This window comes from Pleurodeles waltl, chromosome 3_1 (assembly GCF_031143425.1).
Source record: "Pleurodeles waltl isolate 20211129_DDA chromosome 3_1, aPleWal1.hap1.20221129, whole genome shotgun sequence".
Classification (NCBI taxonomy): Eukaryota; Metazoa; Chordata; class Amphibia; order Caudata; family Salamandridae; genus Pleurodeles; species Pleurodeles waltl.
The window spans coordinates 1,585,344,731-1,585,368,698 of record NC_090440.1 but is presented as its reverse complement, the minus strand read 5'-3'; the positions used below and the strand labels follow the sequence as shown (position 1 = coordinate 1,585,368,698).

General features: G+C 40.9%; 1 protein-coding gene across 26 annotated transcripts in view; it reads right to left on the bottom strand.

Moving 5' to 3' along the window:
- NEB (nebulin) overlaps window positions 1-23,968 on the bottom strand; it is a 375,459-nt gene that overhangs the window by 129,612 nt on the left and 221,879 nt on the right. For all 26 annotated transcript variants that reach the window (XM_069225183.1, XM_069225192.1, XM_069225189.1 and 23 more), the window contains 17 exons: window positions 22,984-23,082; window positions 22,526-22,630; window positions 22,252-22,359; window positions 21,016-21,327; window positions 19,624-19,728; window positions 19,436-19,540; window positions 17,961-18,065; window positions 16,574-16,681; window positions 16,368-16,481; window positions 11,029-11,226; window positions 8,134-8,238; window positions 7,818-7,922; window positions 7,599-7,703; window positions 5,457-5,564; window positions 5,023-5,136; window positions 4,171-4,368; window positions 2,059-2,163 (listed from right to left, as the gene is read on the bottom strand). In XM_069225183.1, the coding sequence (XP_069081284.1) occupies window positions 2,059-2,163; window positions 4,171-4,368; window positions 5,023-5,136; window positions 5,457-5,564; window positions 7,599-7,703; window positions 7,818-7,922; window positions 8,134-8,238; window positions 11,029-11,226; window positions 16,368-16,481; window positions 16,574-16,681; window positions 17,961-18,065; window positions 19,436-19,540; window positions 19,624-19,728; window positions 21,016-21,327; window positions 22,252-22,359; window positions 22,526-22,630; window positions 22,984-23,082 (2,199 nt within the window). The remainder of the gene's footprint in view (window positions 1-2,058; window positions 2,164-4,170; window positions 4,369-5,022; window positions 5,137-5,456; window positions 5,565-7,598; window positions 7,704-7,817; window positions 7,923-8,133; window positions 8,239-11,028; window positions 11,227-16,367; window positions 16,482-16,573; window positions 16,682-17,960; window positions 18,066-19,435; window positions 19,541-19,623; window positions 19,729-21,015; window positions 21,328-22,251; window positions 22,360-22,525; window positions 22,631-22,983; window positions 23,083-23,968) is intronic.

The following is a 23,968-nucleotide window of genomic DNA, read 5'->3' as shown; positions in this document are numbered from 1 at the left end:
AAGATGCGGTACCTCTGCACACCATAAATACCCTGGCCAAAATGAATAGAAATGATGTGCTGTGAAGCGGTCATGCGGCGCTGTGCAAGACGCATGGACTAAGGGCCAGATGTATCATCCATTTTTGCATTCGCAAACGGTGCGAATGCAAAAATGCCTTTCAGTATTTATGAAAGGCATTCGCAACGCAAATGTAAGGAATCACTAAAATAGCGATTCCTTAAAATTGCGAGCCCATTTAGAGAATCGCAAACTGTGATTCTCTAAATAAGAAATCGAACATAAGGAATCCTTATTTGCGATTTTTAAACCACATGTAACAAGCAATTCCTTAATGCGAATTGGGCATTAAGGAATCGCTATCACCACCAAGTTAAACTTGATGGTAAGCATGTGCAAATTAAAAAAATGCATGAAAAATGCATTTTTTAAATGGACATGTAACACACACATGCCCCTTTGGCATGTGCGCGCCTCACATGTCCTTAAAAAAATTCTTGGGGTGCAGGAGAGGGGGCCTTAGGCCCCCATCACCCTGGGCTTTGCATTTCCCAAATTTGCGAATTCCAGTAAGGAATTCGCAATTTGGGAAATGCAAAAAATTCGCAAATATAGGCCTACAGGCCCAAAGGTGCGAATGGGGCTGGTATCGCAATTTGCGTTTCAGTAATAGCATCTGCGATTTTTAAGAAATCGCTATTACCGAATCGCAAAAATGATACATACCATTTTGCGATTCAGAAATAGTGATTTCTTAAAAATCGCTATTAGAGAATCGCAAATTGGTTTGTTGATACATCTGGCCCTAAATGAATACCGGCCAATCTGGGTGGTATGGTGTTAAAACTACTCCACTATTGCCAGGGCAAACACTCCTCGCCTTCAATAGATACTAGAAGTTCCCCCTCCAACCTCTCTTGTGCTCCATCATTTGGGCACACTGGCCAATAACCATCCCTTTTCTTGCTTCCTTCCAACGCAGTGCCTTTTTCATCTCTCCTCCCTTCCGTCTCCCCTTCCTCTGCACAACTGTCAGCTGTCGGTAGCCCCTCCATTTCTGCTGTTTCACTCCCTCTTCCTCAATCCATCCTTACTCAAGTCACCCTTTTTTCTTCCTACTACTTCCTGTGGGTTTGATGGCTCAGCGAACTATACGTGTACCCACTGCAGCTATTTGTGCTTGACTCCAAGGTCAAAGGTTGGAATTAGTGTGGGTCCGCTCGCCACCTTCATCCTTTCAATGTTGATAAAATCCTCTAATTCATCAACTGCACAGCTGAATGCAGTAATCGTTGTTTTCAGTGAGATGATCTTTGTGTTGGTTGAATCAGCTTGCTGCTAAGGGGCAGAGAATATAGGAGAGGGGTTTTATCCTACTGTGAGCTTCAATAAGGATTGCTCAGTGTGTCATGATCTATGAACCATAGAGCAGTATCTTACATGCCATTTCCTCCAGAGAAATCCCCTTTCATGACCGAAGAGGCTCTTTCAAAGGAAAACTAGAGCTGATCTGAAAGAGTAGACATAAAACAGAAACTGGATTGTTATAAAATGAGCATAAAGCAGACAGGGTGAGTTGAGTTCCAAGGCATTGACATTCAGTTTCAGTGCGGGTTGGCTCCAGAGGGGGTCTCAGCACAGGGTTTAACTCTTTATTGATGTAATCATAACTACATTTTCACAATTGCTTTATTAACATCCTTGCCTTCTCAAATTTGCTTACAAATACACCATTTGCCCATTTTCTTTTTTAAATTGTCTCGCGGGGAGAAATCCTCTGAGCCCCCCTTATGACATTTGGACACACTCCCTATGCTCCCTTGCCACAGGGCACTCAACCCAAACTTTTGCGTCCCACCACTTTTAAGTGTCACAAGCCACCATTGAAGTATACGAGCTACAAAGGAGAGCTCCCGCCTCTTAAAGGGCTGCAGCACTACTCAAAGGAGTAAAAGCAAATGCCCCGCTAGACAAGGCAAACTTGTCAAAACAAAGGCCTTAGACAGATGTACAAATATGCTATTCTGTTAATAATAGAATTCGAAACCTGAAACTTACGTCATTTCGCAGGTCATAGGCGTGGTTAGCATGCAGAATTTCCGGAGTGTCCCAGACGAAGCAACCAATACCCTTCAGCCAGCGCAGGTCGTCTTTGTACATAATCTAAAATATGTATAAAGTGCAAGTTAGTGAGATCTATGTGCAGTGCAACATATGTCAACCACAGCCCTCCCAGGTCTATAATAAATACGTGCAGAAGAGAAACACAGTCATCTTTAGACGAAATAAAAGAGAAAATGTGATTTGGTTTGTCGTGTTTGCTGCATGTGTGAAGTATATTCAGTTCTGGAACAAAACGCTTGACATAAGTGTAAATCAATATACTTCTTTACCGTAATGTGAAATAATATACTTCAGCCCATATTTATGGGGAATTGGCGTACGGCAGCACTCTAAGTCTTCTTGCTGCACTGCCCTACGCCAATGTGAAATGGTTGGAATGCCCCGTATTTATAAAATACCAACGCAGGCACCCTTTCACCAGGGCCGCCATAGGGCTGATGGCGCCCTGTGCGACAACGTTTGTTGGTGCCCCCCCCCAATGACCACCTTCACCACCGATTCCCTCACTGCCGTCCTTTAACAGTGCCCCTCAAGTCTCCATAAGCACCTTCTCTCAGATGCATTTAATTAGGTTTATAGTGCCACTTATACCAGTGTAGGGTGTCGGAGCACTTTACACTGCACACACATTACACGGAGACAAACAATCACAGGTGTGCAAATCAGTGTATAATAAAAGTTAAAACAGGCAGAGGACTACAAGGTGTAGGAGTCACATTCCATCCATACTGTTAGGCTGTATAGTTTGAGTGCTTGGTCTGGAGAAATACAGACTCAGAATTTAGAATGTAAAACCATGGGTGGGGGTTCTCTTTAATAATAAGAGTTTATTTATACCCAAATGAACCCTTTTTGCAACATTAGGATAATGAAAGACTGGGGGAAAAATCATAATGCTCCAATCTATACCTTGCAGTATGCATGCAGTTTTTTGATGGAGGTTAGTAGCTCACTTTTCTATATTAGGATTTTTACTTATAAACTGCAGGTAATAAAAATACCTCTCTGACAAAAGTAGTAACCCACGGACCTATTTGAATTATATGCGCTTAGTCTGCATGGTACATGTGCTAGTGCTGCATGCAGGATTATTTTTGTGCAGGAAGGGACATCTTCCTGCACAAAAACAATCTTGAGAGTCATTTTCCTCTTTCCACGTGTGCTGCAGAATGCAGCAAACATGAAAAGAGGAAAAAACAAGGAGAAATGAAAATATTTCTCCTCGTTCTGCCTGCTCTGGGGAGGTCTAAGGTTTTGGCGCTGCCCCAGGTTTATGTGATTTTGTAGATTTAAGGCAGCAACAGAATCCATGGGTTTTGCATGGGAAAACCCACTGCAACACCCATGGAATGCCTCCTTGGTGCAGAGTAAGGCAACGCAGCGACTTGCGCTGCTTTGTATGACTTCATATCTAGGAGGCTATGCGAAGTCACTCAAAGTGGCTTTGCATGGCCTCATAGATATGGTTGAGAGGCTTGCACAGCAGAAGTGTCAAAAACGCTCCGGCGGCGCAAGCCTCTCATAAGTATGTTCCTTCATGTTCACAAACTATGTAACAACACCTAACAAATCCTGCTTTAGCTATGTAACTTGGCCAGTGGATCTGCTTGTTGTAAAACTAAACACAGGTTGACCAAGTACAAAATGGGCAATCTTTTTAGTTTAAATGAGTATAGTGTGGAAGAAAAAGTTCTCCGTCTCAAAAAGTGATATTTAGAGAATAATAACCACTGCTCTATGCTTCTCAATTTTCAGTCATTGAACATCATTTTGGGATTCTACCATGGTTGACCAAATTTATTGTTATAAAATAGGTGCTCACTGGTTGAAGTTGTCTAATTCACATTGTGGTTGATTCTCATTATGTAGAAAACAAGCTAACACGTTAAGTTGAACACTGATGATTTTCAGTAAAAGTGTTTCAGTGTTAACATCACATAATACTTTCCAACTAACTATATATTGTAAAAAAAATAAAACCACAAGATGAGTGACTATCATTTTTTTAAAAGTTTAGCTTGAAGAGAACAGTATCCTTGGACTTACATCGCTAAGTTGTTCGTTGACCTTCCTTGCGTGGATGTTGATCTGCATATCAGGCATGCAGGTCCATTCATGGAGATATTTGCGGTAGTCAACTTCACTGACTTTATTCTGTGTTTCTTTCGCTGTGACAATCTCCAACATGTCCGGCGCTATATGGATTTTGGCTTTATTCTTCTCATAAACATCTTTGTATAGCCGCTGATGAGTTACAAAAGTAAGTTATCAAAAGACAAAACGTAATTTTTGAACAATCTAGTACACATAGGCCAGCCTGGTTCATATTTCCCTAATGAACAGTCGCTGCCAAGGCAGATTTTATCATTGACTGCACTAGAGCTGACAAAATGAATTAAAATACCTGTCACAATCAGATTTTTTATTTTTTTTAAAAAGGATTGCTTTGTGTACACACAGGCTTAAGGAGATAGAAAATAAAAGCTGTGACGACAACGTGTAAAGTAGTCCCTCATCCTTTCAACTGAAGGTGGAAGAGTATACTCAAACCGCCAACAGAAAGAAGGTGTTAAAAAAATAATTCCTTGAGCTAATTTATCATGTTATTGAACATGTTTCAGGGAAATAGCTGGACATATCTGAGGCTGAAGAAGCTTGACTAAACAAGATGCTATTGACAATGTTTCAAGCCAATGGATGAAAGTTCCTGAGCTAAAGAAGCCAACAGCTCTTGGAGTAATGTATACAACACGATATGTTTGACATTAATGGCACAATTGCCATTGCTCGTCAAATCTAATAAAAACTGCTCACCAAATAAGAGAACAAATTCATTTTGATTAATTTTTTCCCCTGTTGCCGATGAAGTGCAATCTAAACAGCAAAACAAATACTTACATCAAGTGGAAGCTTGCCAACTCTCAGGCATCTCTCGGTATTGGGATCATCCTGTATCCCTTTGGGTATTGTGTAAAGTGCTTTAAACTTCTCATATTCTTCACGATACTTTAGCTGCAGAGACAGTGAAACAGTGACTTCATCTTTCAAGCTCATTTGATATTTAAAACATTTTCTTTTTACAAATGTGTCGAGTTACTATTGTAAACAAGCACGTGAATTTGTTTAATATCACAATTATGTTACTGTGCTAAACAATTTTTCGATTTACTGTTGTAAAGACACAATCATTAATTTATGGTAATACATCACAATGGTACATTGTAAATACATTTTGAATTAGTTTTAAAACCATTCATTTTTAAATTTGTTGTAAATGAACCTAATGAAGTTGCATTTACTCGTTTTAAAGCAGATATCCACTGGATACTTACAGTACTTGGGAGATGCTTCTGTTGCTTCATGAGCGCCAATGAGAAGGAATCTGATGGCAGCGAGTAACTGTTTGCTTTCACCTTGTCCCAGGCACGCCTGTATATGTTCTGCAGGATAAAAGTAAACACTTGTTTCTTTGTATTTTTAAATGTTGAAGTTAACATAAGATATGCTAAATCGCTTTTTTATTTGCTCCATTTTGTGACGTGTCCAAATGGTTAGCCCACTGTATCTCAATTTGTTAAAGCCTCTTGGTCTAGCCTCACCTTTTATGCATTTCCTTTCCAGTTTTGCAACCTGGTCATATGTTGTGTCATTTCAACAATGTACAAAAGGGGACAACAGATTTTGAATGTTCATTACGATAGCAAAATTAGCTTAATGAGACTTTACAATATTGTCTTGTTTATGGAAATGATGGTCCTAATATGGAGGGTGAAATTGTAGAAACTGTACTCCATAGCCCATTAGACCTATCCTTTAAGAGGTATGAAAGAATCCTAAGTGATATGGGTAGTATTTTATTGCAGCATTTGCAGGCATTCTACCCGGCCCCAGGGCAGACTCAATCGATCGATCTCTACGCAAAAGTACCCTGAGGTGAAATGTTCCCAATATGTCTGCCATCCTATAATAGTGGGAGTGGGCGATTAATTCTTGATGTACGATGTGGCACAAAATTGCACACTGGTGTTTCTTCTGCCTGATGGGATCAGAAGATGTTTTCCAACAATTATGACATGGAATTAGACAAGTTCTTGATCACTGTTAGGTGCTACACAGGAGCAAGCAATAGAAATATGAGTTACATAGTGAAACTGCAGTGGGTTAAAACTGTCACCAGGTGTGGCAATTAAAAAGAAAGGATGAAACAGAGGATTTCCTTATTATATATGTACTCTTAGACAGATTTTCTGTTTTCCAGCTGTGAAACATCTAAGTTTAGGAGGGAAATGAGTCACTAAAACAACAATCTTTGTGAGATGATTTTCTTCATCCTACATGTGTAGATTTTGCCCTATGTACCATCCCCCACACATGTCTAAGTGCACTAAGAAAGCAAAATAGGAAAGCGCATAAATAATTCATCAGTTCTCTTTTTCTTTCAAAATTGAATATTAGGATTTTAACAGGTTCAACAAAAATATGTCAAGTGCCCGAGGAACGTATATGCCACATTATCAGCAAGTGCCCCAAATAAATGTACACCCAGCTATCCCTCCATACCTTCACCCACCAACCAGGAGAGGAAAAAGAGCTGCACCATTCTGTACATAAAAAACTTGATGACTCACACATATTAATCACTTAGCCCACGGTCACATTACAGTATCTATGTTACCTCCCACCCATGAACCATCTCAATCACCTCAATACAGTTGCAGTGCAAGAAGCCTTCTCAGGCAGTTCAGTGTTGGCGACCCCTTTTTAATTAAGTGCAATAGGGCTGCCAAATGTTTCCAAAATCACCAGAGGTAACTAGAACGTTGTTGGTTGTTTCATTGCTATTATACGTAATAATCTCTAGCCACTGATCCCAAAGGGAGGACTGGGTGTGGTGTTTTCAAGTGCCACAAATCAGTTTCTAATTTGGCCACTATCATGTGAAGCAATATCCTATATCTATCTAATATCTATCTGACAAGCCCTGGGGGAGTTTATCCCCTAACACCAAAATAATCACAGCAGAGTCGCCAGAGTTTGGTAGGCCAACCCCTCTTCCCAAAAGTGCTTTAGCATGAGACATAACACCAACATGCAACTCATCATTTTCATGCCACATTTAGACCATTATTCACGACTAGAATTCAGGTATAGTAGTTCCAATTTCCTTGGGGTCAAATAGGAATTAGGCTAAAGTTTGTAAAACATTTCTCTATGCTGAATGTTTGTGGAAGCATGGGGTATATCTTCTCAGAGTTGAAGGCATATATGTCCATGGCAAAGCCCTCTCATGCATTGTCTTATAAGGCCACTTCTCCACGGGATATACTTTACCAAGTACTTTCTATATCCATCGAACAAGCCCCATAGACATATGAAGAGTAATTAGAAACCCACTATCTAAGCTGTATGTAATCAGTCACTTCTGTCTTTAACATAAAACTAAAATCAGAGAGAAAAATACAAAAAAGACTCACGCTGCTGAAGAGGTCTTTTAGCCCTTGAGTTCGGTTGTAATCCACGGTTTCCAGAACTGGAGTGTACTTATCCTTGTTTTTGTTGTAGATCTCCTTATATTTCACCTGTGGGAAAAATATTAATCCATGATATAAATTCCCTCCATAACATGCCTGAATACTACAAATAAATACATGAATGTTGATAGACGTGTAAGTATGTATAGATTGTTAACTTACATCACTGGCTTGGATACCACTTTGCACCGCAGTCACATAAACAGGTGTATCGGTAACAACACTGAAGTTCTTCAGGTTTTCTTTGCCAGAAACAATGTATTTGTTCTACGGTAGGAAAAAAGTAAATAAGTACATTATTACAGCAAACATTACACAATGGGCAACTCTCACCCCTAACTGTAGCTACACGTAGTTTTCCTCCATAGAGTATGTCTAGTATTGAGACATCCAACACAGAATGTTATAGAAACTACAGGTTCTCAGAGTACCAAGAGCTTACAGCCTATTCCATTGGGGATGATAAGGACTCACTCACCTGACTCTGGAGATCATACGATTGCTTTGCATGTATGATTTCAGGAGTGTCCCAAACATAACATCCAATGCCCTTCAGCCATGTTAGATCATCTTTGTAGACAACCTGAAAGAGACATAAAAATCTATGAAATTCATGAGAGTTTCATTGAACACTGTTCTCAATGAAGCTTTACAATATTCTTGATTCTAGCAATTTATTTTATAGCTCTTGGACCCTGATGCGATATGCACAATAAACAATGGGTTGAACTAATTCCCTTTGAAATATGGGATTATTAGGGGGCAACTGTAAAGAGGAAGGAGGAGGTTTGCTAGAGGAAGATCAGGTACATTATATTCTGTTTACGCTTGTAAACTATTACCTCCCTTGTTCACATTGGAGGCGACGAGTTTGTTTACAATCACAAAATATGTCGGCAAGTAGGTGAATGACACAGGAGTGAAGATTTGGGATAGAGCAATATCCTTGTTTTTTGTCTCGAGCCTTTGACAGAACCTGGGATAAATAACCACCAAGGGGAGCAACCCCCATCGTAAGTATTACATAAATATTTAGACCCAAATTTAAGAGGACCTAGCGACAACTATCGCCACCTTAGTGTCAATATTTCTGACGCTAATGTGGTGATAGTGTGGCAAAAACGCTGCACCATATTTACAAAGTGGAGCAATGCATGCATTGCGCCACTTTGAAAACCCTTGCTCCACATTATGCCTGCGCCAGGCATATTGTACGCAAGGGGGGCGTTCCCTCATTAGGGGGCCCACAAAAATGGTGCAGTGGAATCTATGAGATTCCACTGCACCATTTCTTGCGGCATTTTTTAACACCTGCACAGATCAGGCATTAAAAGGAGGCACACCATTATTTCTAGAGGGCCTCCATGTACTTTGCAGGATTAGCGCCAACATTTTTGGCACTAATCCTGCAAAGTACAACAATAGCATCAAGAATGATGATGCTGTTGCCCCCAACCTGCACCATGGTGCACTGTATGTTAAATAAGGTGCACACATGGTGGGCAACAAAAAAAATGGAGCTTCATTATATAAGCGGAGAAAGACCCTCTACCACTCCAGTCAAAACTGAGCATGATCCATTCTCGTTCCTCACTTAGAATGGGAATTACTGCAGCCCGGGACTGGAGTACATTTCTGACTATCTGCAGGATGAGAAGGAGTCTGCTTGGAATTTGTGAATACCCTCAAATGTTCACTTTTCTGGGCCTCCACAAACTTACAACACAAAGGATGCCTTGTAAAGCCAACTTCATGCCCATTGTATGGGATTTAATACTACATATTTATCAGTACTGCTGGGAGTGAAATCTACTGTAGTAGATCCAATTACTCCTGCCAGGAATGCTTTTGTGATTTCATGGCAGGCATAAAAAATATATCATAAATCCACTTTACAGAAACAAATACCATTGTAAATCATGCCCAAAATGTCTATCCTGAGCAAAGACAAAGGCAGTTGAACAATCACACTGCACTCATAAACATCAATACAATTTAAAGCAAAGGTGGCAATCGGTCCATTCACAATTTCCAATACCCAGTGGTGTGGCACCAGCAAAGGATCAAGCTATAGCAGAGGCAAAGCACTACTGAGCAAACCCTCATCAGTGCCACAATCTTATCAGTTATCCTTAGTGGCAGATCTGCTGTGTTGCAAGGGGTCCTTAATAAAGGAGTTGTTAAGTTCTAGCCATTCTACTACAGACATAATATTTGGCCAAAGTATTGGTAGATCTCAATGTTACAATGGTTCCTCTTAACCTTGAAGAGTGAGAGGGTGAACACCAGGCATGGCACCCTGTTCTAACTAGCAGATAATCTGGGATCAACTCCCAAACTGTAGAATGACAGGAACATGCTGTCTTGACTTTAGGTTAGCGTGGGCTTCTATAATAGAACTCACACTGACAGAATAAAAAGAATAACTGTACCTCTTAAAATGATGCTTGGAGCACTAGAATCACAAAGCATGGTTTTATTTGCTTCTTGCAAGACACCAATATGCTACCAAAGCGGCCATTTAAGACTGGTAATATTTCTTGTTATAGCCTGAAAAAACCCACCTAGCCTGCACTGTCTTATATCTTCACCTCAAACGAAGGACAGTACTGATGCAACTTCAATAATCAATACACACTAGCACAAATCCCAAGAGACATTCAATGGGCACACTTTATTGTTGTTAATGACCCTAACAGTGTAACCAAAGGGAAAAGGAGTTTGTGTGTCTGTAGTTCAAGTTGAAACCTACAAACCTGAAGTACAGCAACAGACAGGTTTAGCAAAGCCAAAAGGGGGACGAATGGTAGGCAAACTGCAAAGTAACAATGAAGCAAAGTGTGACACTTGAGGTGGCATTTAAATGACAGCTGGGAGCAAGCATCTTCCACAGGTACACAATATGGTGTTCTGTCAGTAAACATAGGTGTCTACAGGACAATAGTATTCTATGAGTTTCTCGATGTGGGCCATTTATCGGTATGGATTTTTACTGCTCAAGGGTGATGTTCAGTACCTAATCAATGCAGTAAGTAGCCCCAAATGTTGGGAAACAATAAATTGTCATTCTCTTACTGATCGGCCATGCACATTATATTTTGCCCTGGTCGGTCAGTGAACATGATCACAAATCACAAATTTGTTCAGCTGCAGGTGCACTATATAATCTGGCCCCATTACCATTTCACATCCAATAAATAAGCATGCTGAAAATGTTCAGGGACTAGCAACATAAAAGCAGCATATTTGAGAGATCATTGACTAGAGTAGACTAGGAGTGCCAATAAAGACATTACTATCAAACACTTTTTTTACATTGCTAACTCTGGCAGACTAGCTATAAACTACAATAGTGTACATAAAAAAGACATACATCACTCAGGATCTCGCCAGCTTTTCTGGCATGAATAATGTCATTCTTGTCAGGTAGGCATGTCCATTCATGGAGATAATGTCGGTACTCAATTTCACTCAGAATCTGCTGGCATTTCTTGGCCAATACATTATTCAGCATATCATTTGGAATTGTGATCTTTGTCTTGTTGTCCTCATAGTTCTTCTTGTAGAGCAACTGGAAAAGGAGAGAAAAGGTGCATGGCACTTGTTAAGGTCCTAGATAGCACATGACAGTATTAAATAGTTGATTTGATTTTTTGTGTTATAGCAGAACATTGTGGTCACAATATCATCTGACATAAATATTGTGCCTATAATATTGCTTACAAAAATATTGGCCCATTGGAATTAATAACATAATTTCTGCACCCAAAGTGACAATATATCTCTAAATGATATTTACAATACTATATACCAGATTATATTTTGTATGCTATATCTGGACATACACCCTTGTATTTGAGCTGCAATCAATCAAACCAGAGTTCCAAACAGCCTTGGAGCAATACAAAAGTTTTGCCCCACTGTCAGCATGAAGTAAATATGCTAGGGATAGATTGACCATGGATCACTTTATGGTAGAAATGTTATTCAGGCCTAATGCATAATAAGGATTGCTTACTATTGAAATCCTTGATGTGTGCACCAGAGCTCTTGTGTAATTAAGGGTATCACTTTATGTACCCAGTCAAGCTCTGTGGGCATCTTACATTAGCCTTATTGCAAAGATTGTATCTTGACAGGTGCAAATACTGTGCACATTTGTGCAAAGAGTATGAGGTGTCACAAGGGCATCAGTCATGATTTCTTAGACTTCTGTGAAATGTCCTTAGTCATTCAGGTCCATATTTATACTTTTTTAGCGCCACATTTGTGTTGTTTTTTGATGCAAACGTACAAAATACCATTTGTATTTTGTACATTTGCGCCAATTTTGCGTAAAAAAACGATGCAAATGCGGCACTAAAAAAGTATAAATATGGGCCTCAGTGTTGGGGTGGCTGGTGTGTATGAGGTTTACTTTGAATATTAAAGGTAGAGCAATTGGAGATGTGTGAGGTGGACCTAGGGGATCAGTGGAAGTGTAGTTGGAGGTGTGTGAGGTGTATCTGGGGAAAAGAGGTTGAACGATTGAAGTTGAGTGAGGAATACTTATGGATCAGTGGTAGCAAAACTAGAGTTGAGTGGTTGGAGGCCCGGGAGATACCCATTGGGGATTAGTGATATAGCGACTAGAGGTGTTTAGGTTGTACTTACCAGATCAGAGGCAGAGTGGTTTGGAGTTGGTGTAAGGTATACCTAGAGTCTGAGAGGGAGGGTAGTGGAGGTATGTGAGATACCCATTGGCAGTCAGCAACAGAATGGTTGGAGGTGTTTGAAGTGTACCTGATACATCAGACGTATAGTGTTTGGTTGTGTGTGAAATACCTGTTGGGGTCTGAATGGTTGGGGGTGAGTGAAGCATACCTAGGAGATCAGAGGTAGAGTAGTTGAAGAAGTATGAGTTGTACTTATGGGATTAGAGAAAGCATAGATGAAGGTGAGTGGTTGGAGGTGTATGAGATGTACCTGGTGATCAGAGATAAGCCAGTTGAAGAAGTGTGACACACTCATTGTGGGACAAGTGTGGGAGTAGTTGGAAGTGAGTGTGGTGTACTTAGAAGAACAGAAGTGGCCTGAGTTGTGTTAGGTAGTCCTTACATTATCTGTGCTGGAGAGGATGAAGGTGTGTAGCCTATACCTGAGGATTAGAGATAGGGTGTTTGGAGGTGTAAAGCATACATTCAAGAAAGAGTGATTGAGTGGTTCAAAGAGAAGGATGTGAGCATAGGGGATCAGTTTCGGGATCGTTGTAGGAGTGTGAGGTGACCCGATTGGATCAGACGTTTGAGGTGTTGGGGTTTTCCTCATGAATTGATGATGGAGCTGTAAAAGGTGGTGAGTAACTGTTCATAGTATGGTTGATGAGTTGCTATGAGGGTGTAGCAGTAGCTTCCCGCACATCTGTGTGCAACCTCCATACCACTTATGGGCAAGGTGTTTATCACAATTAATTTGCAGTCTTACTGCAACCATTTGTGGTACCAACTGCTGGTGCACTGTGTAAGAAAGTGCCTTTTTGGCATGGTTACTCCCCTACTTTTTTCCTGATATCTGGTGCTAACTTGACTGAGTGTGTGCTGGGATCCTGCTAACCAGACTCCGGCATCTGTGTTCTCAACTGTACCATTGTTTCCACAATTGGCACACCCGGCACACAGCTGAGTCCCTTGTAAAAGGTACAAGTGGTACTAAGGGTCCTGTGGCCAGGGAGGGTCTCTAAGGGCTGCAGCATGTATTGTGCCACCCTAAGGGACCCCTAACCAAACACATGCACACTGCCATTGCAGATTGAGTGTGTTGGTGCGGAGAAAAAGGTCAAGTCGACATGGAACCCCTCTCAGGGTGCCTTGCCCACAAACCACTGCTTGTGGCATAGGTAAACCACCCCTCTAGCAGGCCTTACAGCCCTAAGGCAGGGTGCACTATACCACAGGTGAGGGCATAGCTGCATGAGCAAAATGCCCCTACAGTGTCTATGTCCATTCTTAGACATTGTAAATGCAGTGTGGCCGTAATGAGTACATGGGCTGGGAGTTTGTCATTATGAACTCCACAGCCCCATGATGGCTTCCCTTGAGACTGGGAAGCTTGCTATGAAACTTATCAGCTCAATAAACCCACACTCATGCCAGTGTTGGATTTATCGAGAAAATGAACACAGAGGGCATCTTAGAGATGTCCCCTGTATTTCACCAAACCCTCTAGTGTTAGGCTGACCAATCTGTGCCAGCCTGCCACTAACAGACAAGTTTATGACCCCATATGGTGAGAGCCTTTGTGCTCTCTGGGGTCAGGGACAAAGCCTTCTTTGAGTGGAGGTGCTTCACACCTCCCCTCTGCAGGAACTGCAACACTTGGCAGTGACCCTCAAAGACTCCTGTCTTGTGTTACACTGCCCCAGGCCCAACCCCCCGGACTAGGCCTACTTTTGGTGGCAGGTCCAGTGCAAAGATTAGTAAACACCAGGAAGTGTGGCCACCCCAGCTGGGACCACCCTTAGGGTGCTCACTGCTGAGGTGAATGCCTTTTGCCTGAATTCTCCATCTTGCCTTGGAGGATATTAGCCAATAGGGTTAGGAATGTGCCTCCCTCTCCAAAGGGAGTGGGCACAGGAAGGGTGTAGCTATCCTCAGGGACAGTAACCAATAGCTACAGCCCTCTGACCACTGTAATGCCTCTACATCTACTAGTTAGGGGCATCCCTGAATCTTTCTCTTCAGATTCCTGGTGGCCTGACAAGAAGAAGAAGGACTGAAGAGCCACACCAGCAGAGAAGACTCCAGATGACAACTGACTTGGCCCCAGCCCTACCGGCCTGTCTGGAGCTTCAAGACCCCTGCTACAAGAAGATGATTCGTCCTACAGGACCAGCAACCTCTACAAACCCCCAGAGGACTGCCTGTCTACCCAAGGACCAAGATCTCCCGAGGGCAGCAGCCCTGTCTACAAAGAAACCTCCAAGCAGGGCTCTAGAACGTCCCCATATCCAAGAGTCCCACCCACTGTACACCCGACATCCATGGCCTTTGTCCAGGTGACCCACTGGTCCAGAGAAGGTCCCAGTCGATTCTGACCTCGAGTCCACCCTGGACTGAACCCTCCTGACCAATACGACGACGCCTGCAGCCTAAATCCAGAGGACCCTCTGACCGCAACCGGCTCTGGTGAATATTTCCCAACGCCTAAAGGTACTACTGCACATGCAGCCCCCTGGCCTTGGGGAACCCATCCACAGTCCAGCATCATCCAGTGGGCTCTCTACTTACATGTCCAGCAGTTGGTTTTCTTCAGTGGACTCCGTGGACAACGCCTGCAGCATCTTTGTGACCCCCTGGGTTCCCTCATTGAAAGCATTGGGTGCCTGAATCTGTGCTTGAACCCCGCACCCACAGTGCTGCTCTAAACCCCCAGGTCTGTCCCCTGAAGTCACGGGTACTTACCTGCAAGCTGTTTCTCTCTGAGTGCGCCCTGTCTCCCTAGAATTCCACTGGGTGCCCAACACCAACTTTAACCTCTGCACCTGGCCGGCCCTGTGCTGCTGGTGGTGCACACTTGGTGTCTTCCTAAACTCTGCCCTATGGACACCTTAACCCCTGAAGACTGGGATCGTAAGTCGAGTACTTAACTGCAAATTGTGTTGTTACTTTTCCTCCCTTAGCATTGCATTGCTTTCTATGAGAAATTGTGCTGTGTCCACTTTTCAAACTAAAAAGTATTACTTACATGCAAACTGTTTTACCTGTGAATTCTAAACAAAATCCATTTGATACTTGAAAGTGATCAATTCTTGAAACTGTACTTACCTGCAACAATGATCCTTTTGGTTCTATAAATAAAGTAACAAAGTATATTGTTGATGCACAATACATTGGCCTGGAGGTAGTCGAGTGTGGGCCTCATTTCTTGATGGTGTGTGTACAACAAATGCTTAGCACTACCCTCTGATAAGCCAAACTGCGCAACCACACTACCAAAAAAGAGAGCATTCGTATTATCTACTTTAGCGTCTGTAAAACCTCTGAGGATCCACTGGACTCTGTGCGCACTATACCTTACTTTGGTATAATATAAACAGAGACAGATTCCTACACACAAAGTGATATGAACGTGATTGGGAAAGTTTGTGGTAACTGAGAAAAAATGTTCACGACTGTACACAGCTAGATTGTATAAGCCTATTTTTCTTATCACAGGTTTAAGAGGTTCAGGGCTTTGCCTGAGCTCTAAGGACCACATACTGTGTATACAAAGATTGTAAAGCTGGTAAAGCACATACTGTGGAGCATGTAGATGGACATACCTGGCTGACTATTTTTATGATGGCATAGGAGTACCCATAACGGGAATCACAAATAAAAATATGTGGTTCAATACATATTATTTTCTCTGCACAGCACTCTGGCACCTTCCTGATAAAGCTGTGCTGTATAAAATGCAAATAATACAGTGTCTACATCCTCTGCACAATAGTATTTTGCTACTGCATCTTACCTGATCCAGTAACACAAAATTGTTGCTCAGTCCTTTCTTTATTTGGTACTACCTTGCTTTGGCACCCTATGATGACCTTACCTTATTAGAAGAGAGGATTTTCCCCCATCACCATTATAAACCTACCTATACGTAAAAGTCTTTCTGTATTTATAAAAAAAAAAATTAAACCTGTAGGTAGGTCCATGATGTCATACAAACACAAGAGAAACATGCTCTTACCATGCTGCGCATTTTCTGGAAATCTAAAGATCGGACAACTGATGGGAAGTCACTGATATGTTTTCCAGCAAGGTAGTGGCCCTTCAGCTTCTCATGGAGTTCCTTATATTTCAGCTGTAAAAGAGTAAGAAGAGCATCACCGGGGACTGTTTAATGGACAAGGCCAGAAGTGAGGTAAAGGCAGCCCAATATGGTATCAAACTTACTTCACTGGAGACGCGATTGGCATGCTTAGCTCCAACAAGGGGCAAGTAGTCCGGAGGTAAGATGTAGCCCAGTGCCTTGCTGCTGTCCCAAGAACTCTTGTAGAGTTTCTAAAAAACAAAAATTATTGGTTTTCATTCCTCATTTTTATGTTAAATGTTTATTTTCGAGAAATGTGCCACATATTTTTAGTGTCTGGCTATAGACAGCTTTTACTGTCTGTTTCCAGGACTAATAGCATTAATATGCAGCGCACAGGGGAACAGTGGCATATTACAGATGTAACCAGTGTTATTTAGAACATGTCATGGGTATTATATGGTTGCTGTCATTTTGCACTTAATTTAGCATGCAAAGAATACTGGCCCCACCATATGCCTGATGGCAATCCAGATGTGTTGGTTTGGCCAAATGCTTGTTAGGAAATTTGTAACCAGACAGCACTTTTGACGAGAGGTACATGTGCCATATAGTTAATCCTTTGCCATATAAAGACTTGCATGAACTATTTATTTTCATTGTCTGATTTATGTAACTGAAAGCAAAAAACATCTCATCATAATCTGTTTGTTCCACTTATGGTGCTATACAGATTTTACAAAGACTCAGACCATATTCCATACCTGCACCATCTCACAGTAAATGCTTCAGTGGATTCAAGTACCTTTCTCCTCAGCTTTATTACTTCTAAACTCACTTCCTGTAGTCAGATTACTGCATAACATTTCCTATGGCATATGTTCCTGAAATAGTAGCATCATTTGTTGGATACAACAAACATGAAATTATGGTTAAATTACTATTCTGGTGTTCTGCCTTGAGAGGCAAAAGTCAGTAATTTAATCCTTCCTGCTTAATACATTTCTAGGGGAACCTGTGCTGCAAATGAATCACAGTTTAGTTTAATGATTTGTAATCTCACCTATCTGACTTGGTGAACTGTGATGAGATGAGATATACAAAGGGATTTCTATCAGAATATCTAGCTGAAACTCCCATCCTCAAACAATATTGTGAAGTTAAGTAATATAGTTAAGTATAGGATTATTACACTTAACTCTACATCTGTGTAGCTTGAAGATATGCATTTCTTCAAGGTAAATAGAGGTGGAATAAGAATATTACAGTTTTACACGCACACACACACACGCACACACACACACACACACACATATATATTTATACACAATATTCTGAGATATAAGGGAGCCAGTTTAAGCTTCCTTTCTTATGGTGAACCAAAGCAAATAATTCAAAACGTTAATAGAGTCCGGACAGAAACATTGCTACAATCTGCAGACCCTGTATAGCATCATTTATTTTCTCTTAATCAAGACCCACAATTCAAAATGTAGTTTCCTTCCAGAATTGTTGGTTACCACATCTTACCTCGCTCGCTAACTTGGACATTTCCTTAGAATGGGTGATCTGTGGAGTTTCCTTGGAACCAATGTAGTGTCCTTTCTCCGAAATAAATGTTTCTTTGTACCTCAACTGTAAAGGGGTAAAATAACATAAAGTTAACAGTGGCCTTTCTGAATGGTCATCAGTGTGATCAGTGTGTGGAGGGAGGGCTGGTTGCTGATTGTAAACGCAAGCAAATTGTCTACAACTTCACCCTTCCACCCAACAACCTAATCACAATTCAGTGTATGAATACATTACTGTGACTTATAGGTCTCTTTTATTCATTTTTGTGGCATAACACAAAGTGACAAAAAGATAGAGACACTCTGCTAACTGTTTTAAAGGCCCACTTGCAAGGTAGTAAATTGCTTTGCGTTGCACGGGTGCTGGTCCAACTTTAATAAATGAGAGCTGAATAGCTTACAGAATTCTAAAGACAAACCCAGATGAGAACTGGTGTTGTCAATTACATTGTCCAATCCCAGAAAAGAGACCAGAGTGAAGCTCCTACAACTAGGTGCACTTGCCCTGTCATAGAAGCTTTACCATTTTTAATGAAATTTCTAGATGAGCTGCACCTGTATAGGGTACAAAGTCTGCTTTAGGGAAGGAGTAATGTTAAGAACCATTATACAGCAATCTTATTTAACCTCTATAAAACAGTATGAGAAAAAACAGTATTATCCTCAGGTAGGATTGCCACCTGTCCCAGATAAAAAAAATACTGGCCACTTCCCGTTTAAAGATTCCGCAAAAGCTGTGACATAATAGATAAATACAACTTTATATTAAATTGTCAGCATTTATTTTTAACATGGCTTTTCTGTCTTTGTTTAATTTAATAACCAGTAAGGGATGATTAAGAGAGCTCTATAATACATTTCAAGGTGAGTTCTTCTTATGGTTACTGTTTAAAGTATGTACTGGTAAGGGGAAAAATACTAACATTAAGTGATCTTCCTAATTTTTTTAGTGGCATGAACATAACAAATACTGGTCATGCCTGTAAAATAAATGGGCAGGTAGAAACTATAGCCACAGGCAATATGGGCATGTGAGTTGAAGGCTCTCCCTTGGCCTTCTGCGCCCAACACCACGAAATGAAATTCAGAGACCACAGCAAGGAGCTGTGAGGAGCAGTGCAAGCAGATAAAATGTAAATCGAGTATAACATACCCAAACCAAGTCCCTATAACTTTTCAACAGCAATTCAGAACCTGCTGTTTGTTAGATGGAGGGCAATGTTGAATTCTACCATTTGCTTTAGAGATGTCACACTTGCAATTCTAGACGAGTGAAATACAATATTCAGAGGGCATTTTCCCTAGTTCTAGCAGAAAGGCCAAAATCAATGCCTCACAGAGAGGACAAGTCTTCACGCTAGGCAGTATGCTTACAATAGATAATACATTGAAGCTGTGTGTCAGTGTATACCTGTTTTCAGATGCAATACTTACATCACTCTGGTTGATATTATTCATGTTTGCTAAGACAATCTCTGGTGTATCAACCACATGAGTGAATTTTGCAAAGTTATCCTGGGCATCTTTCTTGTAGACTCTCTGAAATAGGAAAGAATATTGTGTTAAAATTCCCTGCTTTCTTCATGGTGGTAGATGCTTCAAAAGCTGCATGCATCACGCACCATGTTCACCAGTTCCTGGGCCTTCCTGACTTTCTGGTGTTCCACAGAGTCCAGCGGGATCCACCCACAGCCACGGATCCATTCCATGTCCTGTTTGTAGATGTTCTGAAATATACCAATACATGTATGAGACAATGGCAAGCAGTGACATAATGCTGGATGAAGGACAACGCTACTTTTAACTGACATGGATGAGCACTCTTTACGCCAGAAGTTATTATTGCTGCATATAGTGCTGCTGACTGGCCAGTACATGACAAATCCTGAGAAGAAGCAGTTCAATTTGTGGCATCAAATGTAATCTCAGTGCACACAGTGTACCTATGGTAAAATAGGCCCAGAGAACAAATCTACTCTTAAACTTAAAATGCAAGGTTGCTTTTCCGTCAGTGCTGCTGGCAGGATTTGTAAGTCTTTTTAAATCTGATGTCAGTGTTATATAGACCTTTTAATAGGTTAACCTGTTCTGTGCCATTCTTATGTTTCCACATCATAGTAAATAAGGGGAAAAACTAAAGAGCATAAAAGCACAATGCAAACTTTTATAATTGGGACTCAACTTGAGACTATAAAATTGTGAAAAATAGTGTTTTCACTGTAAATCATATCTCATATCCCTTCTCTCCCATCATGTCACTGCAACTCTTTACACAATTCACATTGATGTCTCCTTTTCACCTATTTATTGACCACCTATGTCTTCTGCCTCTTTTTTTTCCTCGAAACTTTTCAAAATTGTGTCAGTTTGTTGTAGTTCACAAATTAATGTTGTATGTTAATTTAGCAAATTGATTATGGAAGAGGATAGGAGCCTGTTTCTATTATATATATATATATCAGTGCACATCTCTGTTTGTTACAGGATAAATTCATGCAGATTGACGTTTACATCTTTCGGGCCTTTTTCTATTGTTTTGAAATTGTAAACATGTTTGCAGTCATCGTGCTTCCTAGTTGAAACAATATTCTAAGTATAAGTAAAATGCAAATTGTTTAATAATAATGTGTTCTGATTTAATCTACAAAAGCATGTGCTTTGTTCTTTGAGGACCTCATTTAAATTGTCCTGCTATTTGGGGGGGGGGGTAATCCTGTACAAGGTAAATACCGAACCTGCAGCTTGTGTTGCATTATTGGGAGCGCAATCCCATCCCTAGTCAGGTTGTGCACCTCGACATGAACAATAACAGCACCATAGCATGTTTTCCACCATTCTGCACTGGAAAATTCAGAATATTGTTGATATTTTCCTGTCCAATTTCCTGGTGATATTTGTACACGGAAAAAGTGCAACATTTGCACAGAAGTTGTAATTCTGAGTCAGGCACAAACTCAATCAGGATCACTCTGGGGCTCAAATTGAGGCTATAAAAATTCTCTTCTGTTACTTACGTCACTTTGCAACTCGTAGGCTTTTTTGGCTTGGATGCAGTCATTCTGGTCAGGGTGGCAGGTCCATTGGTGCAGGTAATGGCGATAATCGATGCCGCTGGCTAACGTCTGTCCCTGCTTGGCTGTCACTAGGGACACCATGTCTTCAGGTATAGTGATCTTACTTTTACTTTTCTGGTATACTTTTTGGTATTCTCTGTCGTTCTGGATCAGGCCTGCATGCTTAAACCATACTAGCTTGGGGTCATCCTTCATGGATGGGACTCCAACATAGTGACCTCTTTGCTTAATGTATTCTGATTTGTATTTGAGCTGGGGGTGGAAAAGAGATTGCATGTTATATAGAGTGTATTTTTTATTAGTGAAATTATGCAGCACACACTGTAGGCAAGTAAAGAATGATCAGTGCATATGACTTGCTTTGAAGCAAAATCAGAAACTGAAATCAAAGAGATATGGGCTAGAAACATGGAAATAACTTGGGTGTGAGAGGAAGAGCTGAAGCCTACTCCCATAAGACTGATGGACTAAGCCCGAGGTCCTTTCATACCTTAAGACGTTTATTTCATCCATTCATCCGTTTTCGAAGGAGGCAGGGATGCTTGTAGTATACTTGTTCCTAGTGATGCTTATCTCTCATAAGTATCTAATAATGGTTTACAGATAAAATCGGCAACAAGATAAAATCTATGATCTTCCCTTGAGTATGAGTTATGGCATACTATTGCTATAGTTTAAAAGCCAGAGGCTGTACTTAAAGTTGTTGACTAACCCTCGATTAGGCAGTTTACGTGGAACCACTTGCAGAAGCTAAATCTCAACTGGACTTATAATTCAATTCACATTCAAATGTCCTCAGCTGGATGTCAGATTGTGACCAAGGAAGATGTCAAGAAAGAAGATACAATGATGATCTTGAAGATAGCTTCTCTCAGAAACAACTAGAGACACTATTACCATTTGTCGGGAACAATACTAAAGAAAATCTATGGCCTTTGAAAGACCTATTTAATTTTTATAATGTTAATTTTAAATGTGTATGCCTGTTTTGATGCTATCACCTACAAATAACTTCCAAATTATGCACAGGAAAATGCCCTTTGGTGAAATACATTCTCACTTTGAGGTTCAATATGGGTGTGTCCAAAATCACTCTCGGAATCATTCAACTGTCCAGGATTTCAATACTATCACTATATAAGTTACAGTGTTAAAAAATGTGAAGACCGGCCTTACCTCACTTTGGGCTACATTTGAACGCTTGGCATGAGTCAGCTGTACAGCATCCACAGGCAATTTGTAACTGGTGGCTTTCTGCTTGTCCCAGTTTTCTGTGTAAAGTTTCTACATATTGAGAAAAGAAAATCGTAGGTCAGAATACAAAAGCTCTGTTGCTTAAAAGACCTCTAGGAGATAAGGAAATGCAGCTCATTGTTTTATACAAATTTTCCAAGAGTTCGAAAGTTCTCACACTGTACATTTCACATGGATAAGATGAATAAAGACTTACATGGTTTATGTTCTTGGCTGCTTGACGAGCTGTGTTGAGCAGTGGTGAATCTAACAATGCTGTATAATTCGTCTTTACCGCATTCCAAGCCTCGTGATATTTAATCTAGAATACAAGAAAGATCCATAATGAATCATTTAAAATGATTCTAACAAAATGTAAAGCTCTGCTATAAATGTGGCCACATAGGTGGCAAAACAGTAATTTCGGAGACGTCGGGTGTTCATGTGATTCCTCATGGTCAGGAGGGAAGACTGTGAACATGGGTGTAGGCCTGTGTTTGTCGTGTGGACGTGCCTCACAGGTGACACAAAGAATTTACAGGTGTCACATTCTTAAGGTAGTCTGTTTGTGGCCAATCTGGGCTTACACTGCACTGGCATAGGGTCTGATTCGTAAAAATTTATGATTTTTGATGTATGTATAGTAGAAAGCATCAACACTGAAACCCAACTCACATCACTCAGCAGTTCACCACTTTGTTTTGCAGTGACGTAGTCAACTCTGTCTGTAACTGGAGTAAACTTCATTGTTTCCGGCTTGGTGCGGTATATCCTCTGCGGGAGAGAAAAAGAGAAAAAATCAGATCATTTAAGAAGTAGTTCCTTTGGGACTTTTCTCTCTCACTGGTACTACGAGGGGTTCATGTTCTAATTTTGTCATTTGAAGCTCGGGGTCTGAAACAAAACGGCGGACCAAACATGTATTCAGAGAGTCCCAAAACGATCATCGTCATCTCTGGTACAGTGCAGATCCCAAGTGAATGCGTTAGGGGGGAGTTTTGGGAAGTGGGATGCAGTGAGGGGGACTAAACAGTCCGACCTCTTCTCTGCACACATGAATCACCTATTAATTTGTATATGTGAACATTTTTCTTCTACTGCCAATCTGCTGCTTTTTGTCTAACTTGTAAAATCTTTACTTGAAAATGTCATTTCTTTCCTTTTACTATCTACTTTTATGACTGAAAAACGTGGAGTGACTTAAACTTTTCCATGACTGAGGACCGCCCTCTCTCCCAAGCAGAATTTCCTGCAGCCACTCAGAACATAATTCCTGCTATAGCCTGTAGGAAAACGAGATGAATTCTGAAAAGACCATTGCAACAGAAATATCGCCCAACCGACTAGCCTTTCAATAGGCACTGGCCTGTCTGGATCTCTCCTGGTTTCATACAGGCACGCCAACCTGTGACTAGCAGATCAAACTGACAACATCCCCAGGAACGCCCACAACAATCTTTAAAATAATTCAGCAACACTTAGGTCCTGATTAGCAGGGGAGGGGCAAATTCTGATCCCTATGCAAAAAGTTTAACAAAGATCAGAATTCCAAATCACATCTATTTACATCAAGGGGTATTCAACCCAGGGTGGGGTACTTCCCACTTTCAGTAGATACAACATCCCATAATTTACCCCAATACAGATTTTGCCAGAAAAA